At 40.4% G+C, this 7276-nt stretch overlaps 1 protein-coding gene across 1 annotated transcript in view; it reads right to left on the bottom strand.

Moving 5' to 3' along the window:
- Window positions 1–7276, bottom strand: part of kdm7aa (lysine (K)-specific demethylase 7Aa) — a 21439-nt gene that overhangs the window by 11980 nt on the left and 2183 nt on the right. Inside the window, 3 exon segments of the mRNA XM_016475792.1 lie at window positions 965–1125; window positions 1298–1415; window positions 1493–1578. Coding sequence (XP_016331278.1) covers window positions 965–1125; window positions 1298–1415; window positions 1493–1578 — 365 coding nt within the window.

Raw genomic sequence — 7276 nt, 5'->3', positions numbered from 1 at the left:
TCTCTCACACACACACACACACACACACACACACACACACACATACACACACACACCTCTTCTACTCGACACCTGTTACTATTAAAACACTTCCAGCTTAAAGATCAGCAGCGTGCGAAAGAGGGAGCCATGTAACATAAGCGTTGAGATAAAACAGCCCTATTGGGAATCTGAGCTCAGACTGGCTGTGCTTCACAACAGCTTTGTAACTGGAGATGAAGTGTTTCAGGCCTAATGTAGAGGAGAGAGAAGATAACCTCCACAGCTGTACAGGAGTTGGGTCCAAACCCATTCACTACCGGCATGGACGGATAACCATAATCACAATGCCACTTGGTAACCTAATGCTGTCCAGTCCAATGCGTTTAAAGTTGTTCAAAAAACGACTTGTTAGCTTCAATAAGATGATATTAAAACCAAACAGAGGTTCGAGTAAAAGGGCATTTCTTCAGGCACTTGGGTGCCCATCACAGAAACTTTATCATGCCTTTATTTATTTTTCAAATTTTCAAATGCCTTTTTATGTATAGACTTTATTTTATGCTTCACTCAGGCTATGAAAAATCATATAAATTACATTTTTTTAAATCACGATAAAAATAGTGAAATAAACATCACTATTTATTGTGTGAAAATGATTTAATCTATAGCGATATTGTATTTGTTTATCAAGAAGACATAAGTGTGAGCGTGTGTGTGTATATATATATATATTTATTTATTTTTTTTTCCCCCAGGATTCTGTGATGAATAGAAAGTTTAAAAAAACAGCAATTATTTGAAATATATATGCGTGTATATAAATGCATGTATGTATATATTGCACAAATTTCATGTGGGTCTGGTCATGAGTCCAAATGTGTCTAATTGAGTCTCTTTTGCTCTAGTGCCCCACTTGCCAGACACTCTCCCGGGCTGTTATCTGATAGACAGCAAATGCAGTGTACACACACTGAGCTCTTACCCACGTAATGCTCCACATCGCTGACAGAGAACGAGGGAGGGGGCAGTTTAAGCCCCAGTCCATCCAGATCATGGACCACAATGGGGTAATGGAAGCCCTCCCTCTCCAGGTAGCATTGGGTCACCTGGCTCCCATGCATCGGCAGCAGAATCTCATCGCCACTTTGAAACAGCCAAGACACACAAATCAACAGCAAGTCTTATCAGGTAGGTGCAAATTCCAAAGCCGTAACGAGATGTAACTAATGATTGTGATTATATCATAAAAACACATTCGAAGTCAAAGTAGTAAAGTTCAACGTCTAATCAAGACTTTATCCAGAGGTGCTTGTACCTGGCAAAGCTCCTGGCCTGGAGTTGCTGTACAAACACAGCAGTTCCTGCCTGCACGGGGAGTGTGCCATCATTTGGCTCTGTGTAGTCATGCCTGTGCCAGTTGTTGCGCTTTTTCACTGTGAAAGAGAAGGAAACATTCATAAGACTGATCCTTGGAAAAATTGGGAGAACACGTGTAGATGCACACACTTACTCATGGAGGGTCCATGGATGGGCTCACAGTTGGGACAGTGATAAACATCGATATCAGCAGCATGGTGCTCCACTACCTGAACACAACTGAAAAAAAGGCAAGTAGAATTAGAACCCAATAAATATAATTCTGCCACAACCATGTAAATGTGGCAGTAGCCCCTAGCAAAGAACACAAATGAGTGTAATTCTTTAAAAATGTAAACTTGAGGTTAGCCAGCATCCTTTCAGCCATTAGCTATGCAAGCATTGATCTATTTTGAACTTTACCACACAATTTACTTTTCTTGGATGAGAGCTCAACACTACCTCACGTTCATTCACTAACACAAACAAAAATAATATCTATAGTGTCATGTGTAACCAAACATGTGAGGTTTTATTCGGAGTAAATGCAGATGATGCTGAGACAGTTGAAAGTTACATGGGACAATGGTGTCATCATCTGAGCGTTTCAGAAAATACTACAAATTTCACATTGCTTACCACCGTCTATGTCAAACATTGTGTGGGTGAGCGGTGATACAATCAACAGGGCACTGCGTCACAATTGTGGGCTTTCCACCACCATCCATGTCACTCAAACCACAGACCAAATCACCTCGCCAAACCGCAACCATAACATTCAGCCACCCACACAAACACACATTCCAGAGGTTCATTTCAGAGTCACACTGCCAACCACGTGAAATCAGCTAGCTGAGTTTTGACAGTCCAGCGGAAAGAGATTTACTGATGCTGAGATGAGTCAAACAACTGGGGCCACACAGGAAAACACCAAATAGTGCTCAAAGATACGTGTTTACTGATGCCTAGTGTGATATTTGCTCTACTTTTCCTGTATCTTACATATAATAGCTTCTTTCTAGTCAAGCAAGAACATTCCAATACTCAAATGTTTTTGTTAAAAATCATAAACTGAGCCTCTTTAGCTGAGCACAACAACACTTAGCCCCTCTTTCAAATTCTGCACTTGCGGCCTATGTCTGTTAAGTCCACAAAAGCATAGAGTATCCCATTTATCAATTTATGATTCGGAAAAGCGCAAATGTGCAGTAACTATGCACTCTTGATACACTCTTTTGCTGAGGCCACACTGGTGCAGACTTGACAGCCAACTACTACCCAAAAGTCTGTGGCATTGCATCACAAATATTCTCGCCCTGACCCACATGTTGCCCTTAAAGGCACAATATGTAATTTTCGCCGCTAGAGGGCGCATATTCAAAATAAACAAAGAGACAAAGGCATAGTTTGATGACGCAGTGACTGAGTGTGGAATCATGGGAGTTGTCGTCTTCATCTCCACAGCCGAAGCAATCCGACGGGACTCGGGCAGAAATCATGTTCATGGATGAGCTAATGATTTATTAGCGTAGTAGAATGAAGCAGGGTGAGGCTGAAAGCCATCAAAGCGAAACAAGGCCGCTGAACGAGCGTGACACACGGCTCGAAAGCAGCGGAGCTTTTATTATGCGACATTCGACCGCTTCCGCTCCTTCCGGTCGTGCGTATGTGAGGAAAAAAAAGCAGCGATGTTTTATCATACTAGATACGTTTGAAAGTTCTGTTATAATGCTACTCTGTGTGGTCGTCAAGGGAAATCAAGGGGTTATGACACCATGGACACGCTCCATGTCACTAGTTAAAATTGCTTATTTCTCTGGATTTAAACATTCTTCGAAACATTTGGGATAATGCAAATACACAAGTCAGCAAAATATATAACGCTGTTCTAGTGGTTTTTGGATAGTAATAAAAAAATCTTACATATTGTGCCTTTAAGGCCCTCACTGAATCCACAATCTGGAGATAAAATGCTATAGTCCACAGAGCCTCTGAAGAGGACTGAAATAGCTGAAAGCAGTTATAGTTGAAGTTTGTTTTTACGTTCTTTGCTTTTTGTTCGAAATACCTAAGCAGCAGTTTACTGTTAGTGAACATCCTGATGCCGCCTGTACTGCTGGAAGCGTTGTTTAGATGAATATGTAAATATGTGTTATGTGCTTTCCTCTCAATAACAAAATAAAAACACAACAAAAACGTCATTGGTGAGAAAACAGCTGTTAAGAAAGCATTTGATAGGTGCAATGTGAATATGCTTGCACCAACAGCAATTGGCAAATGTCCCGAAACTAAATTAGTTTTGGCTAATTTTGTTTGAAATGACATCACGCCAGTTCTGTCTTTGCTTTCGCTTGCGGTATTTGCTGGTAATGAAGAAGCTGTACATAGACACTTCATGTTCTGGAGATTACGGGATGTTGCTGCATTCATGTATCACAAGAGCGGTTCAACTCTTCCAGTTCCCCAAATAAAGTTTTATTTGAGTTTTAACGATGCTGCCGTAAACGCTTTGGCTCTCTCTTCCTTTCTCGCCATCAGAATAGAGTTAACATCAAGAGTGGATACTGTCCTATATGGGGCTGTTAAAATCAGCAGGGGACTTGAGCAGAAAGGTGATTCTGCTCAAAGAGAAGACAGCCTTTGAACACAGGCAGAGGACTGAATGTGCTGCTGTCTCCACTTTGATCTCCTCATTATTGCAGGAAACAGCAAGAAAAACTAAGCAGAACCAGGAAGCAGAAAGTTGCTGGCATCCCAGACGAGGCCTAGCTGGTGCTAACTGTTCGTTGGCTTAATCTCCTTTATAATCAGGCTAATACCATCAACACTATCCAGCTTCTGTTGGCAAGAAGTTTTACAGTGTCATTTTATGTCCATATGGTCCATTATCGGTATCAGTTAGCCCATACTCATACAATTAGTTTCAACTGCAACCTAAAATGACTAAATTTGTTACAGCTTTTTTCAGAAACTGAAATGCTTTTAAAAGTGATGCTGACAAAGATTCATCCACTGTATGCAGTTCTTAATATTAGAAAATCATGTAAAAAAAAAAAACTTATCAATGAATGTTTTTGCCATATTATTTGATTTAATAAGACAAATTTGCAAGCTACTTCAAACACTGCAGGATTGGTTTTAGCCGATAGTGAGAATTTTAATTGTTCATGCTCATTACCCATATTTTTACATTTAGATTACCTTTGCCGTCATATAATTCTCATTTGAAATAATCTTTAATAACATTAATAATTTAATAACACTCTTAAACGTAATATTTAGCAAATCTCAAAATGAATATCCTTATTTCATTCTGTGCATTATAATGTTGTGATGTCTAAAATCACTTGTAGCAATTAAAATCATTAACATGTTATATCAGCTCAAATTTGATTAATTGGCACATGTCTGTTTATTATGATTGCAAAATCCAAAGATTCTGGAGAGACTGCAGTGTGGATCCATACAACTGTGGTCTGAAAACATTAGATTAACAATTTAAAGCCTGTAGAATTCATCGGATGTTTGTCTTTCATCCCTATGATTCACTTGGAATAAAATCTGTCTCCAAATGGGATGTCCTGAACCTGTGCCATGACTCCAGCTCACGCTGCGATAAAGTCACCTGGGTATCACAGCCAGACATGCGATGACACACGAGCAGATGGGGGAGGAAAGGTTTAAGGATGAATGACTCTACACCCACTCTCCTCCTCCACTTCCCTCCTACGTGAACCAGACAATGAGAGAGAGAATAGAGCGCTCAGATCTTGTCCCGCAGTTGATGAATGAACTGAAGTTCTCAGCAGTTTGGACTAGAGACCTGCACTCCCGCGGGAGTACCGCGGGACGTAAATTTCTTCGATGTACTGAAAAAGTCTATATAGATTACTTTTATGCGGGCTTTTGCGGGCGGGAGCGGGACAAAACATGAATGTCGCGGGCGGGAGCGGGACCAGATAAGATATATTTCTGCGGGAGCGGGACTGAAAAATCCGTCCCGCGCAGGTCTCTAGTTTGGACAACATAAAGACCAACACAATTCAATCTGCTTAAGTGAAATATAAAAGTTGTACTTGTTCCATATAACTAAACAGGCTCCCACAATGCACTATGCACATCATCGACACACAGTCCCATAATGCTTCAAAGTCATGTTGGAACAATAGCATTTATGAGATCAGCCCACGTGAACGGCACAACAATGTCATAATAGCCAGCTAAAAGCTCTTTGAGCACCAACTGTACAAGTTTGCTTGTTTCTTTACAGCGTACTTCTCCACTTTTCCATTAACCCCGTTTCGTTCACATTATGTCTGGCTCATTAAACAATCTTCACGGAGTTTAACCATCCCTCCCATAATGCTTTTTGATATACAAAGTGCTCCTTTTATCTCCCTGTCTTGGTTTCATAACACCATGTGAACCAGGTCAGTGTGCCACACGCCTGGAGTTGAGTCAGCCTTCCTGTCACCTGAGTTACTGATTAACTACCCACCAGAGAACCAAAGGCACAGAAAGCAAGACAGTGTGTAGAAAGGAACCCTCTGATAATTTTTGTTCTAGTGGCCAGCATACGCAATTCCCTTTATTTTGTGTAACCAACTGTGTAGGTTGACTATTTGTCACTTACTACTGTAAGCATCGAGGCATGGGATGCCATGCTATATTGTGAGTTGTTAAAGGTGGGGTAAGCGATTTTTCAAAAACGCTTTAGAAAACTGATTTGGGCCGAATAGCAAAACAAACTTGTAGCCAATCAGCAGTAAGGGGCGTGTCAACTCATGATGTGGCGGAGAGAGCGTTCAGTGCACAGGATGGACATTAGCGAGCCGAGCGACAGAAAGATAGAGATGGCGGATAAAAAAAACAAAAGAGGAAAACGTCTGCGGAACAAAAGAAGGCTTAAGGCAATAAGGCAAGTAGTAGGACCCGTGTAAATAACAGATCAGCTTTCCAGCGCTGGAGAGAACTCAAGGAGCGGAAGGCCTGCGATTGGACGCCGAGGTTGCTTTGTTTCTTCTCGATAGGTAAGTAACTCCATTAGGGCTGGGCGATATAGCTAAAAAATGTATCAACGATATAATGTTTCATATCGTTTGGTATCGATAATTATTTACATCTTTTATAACCTTTTTTTTAAAACAAAGAGGAATAGAAATGTTTTTTTTAATTTAACCACCGTATTTTAAAATTAACCCAATTTATTGAGACAAGCAACAAATGTTTTTTTGTTTTAACAGTCAAACTCACAATAAAAATTAAACAAATATCTAATTTCTAATGTTTTATATACAGATTAAATAGGTCTGAATGAAACTTTTGGTTTGTCTCCCGAGGCCACAGGAGGGCGCAATGAGCAAAATAATGCAGCAATGTCTATTAAAAAAAACCCTGCATTACGTCTAAATTAACTCATAAATCAAATATCATTTCGTAAATTTAAAAACATAAGAGACGTAGTGAAAAGGAATAAACCTCCACAAATTCGCAACGTGTTTTCTAAAGGTTTAAACTGTTTTAACTTTGCATGGCTACATCTCTTGTGTGAGACGTGAGTGCAGCAGTCATATTTGTCCGTCTAAAAATGCGTTGAATATGCATCTGTGTGAATGGCTTGGTTTCGGTTAGGGCTGCACGATAAATCGCATGCGATATTTAATGCGCATCTTGTCAGAAAGCCGGTTCTGTAATCAGCGGTAAATCTCAATCACCTGCGGGCTTTCACATTGAGCAGCATTAACTACACAGAGCCGTTGTTCACTGACGAGCTGTACAAAACCACGTTCATATTCGCGCGATTTTTTGCACAGCTCGTCAGTGAACAACGGCTCTGTGTAGTTAATGCTGCTCAATGTGAAAGCCCGCAGGTGATTGAGATTTACCGCTGATTACAGAACCGTCTTTACTGACAAGATGCGCGTTAAATATCGCATGT

The sequence above is a fragment of the Sinocyclocheilus anshuiensis genome, unplaced genomic scaffold, assembly GCF_001515605.1.
Source record: "Sinocyclocheilus anshuiensis isolate Anshui unplaced genomic scaffold, SAMN03320099.WGS_v1.1 scaffold200, whole genome shotgun sequence".
NCBI classification, from domain to species: Eukaryota; Metazoa; Chordata; class Actinopteri; order Cypriniformes; family Cyprinidae; genus Sinocyclocheilus; species Sinocyclocheilus anshuiensis.
The sequence above is the reverse complement of the archived record's forward strand: the minus strand, read 5'-3'. Positions and strand labels throughout refer to the sequence as shown.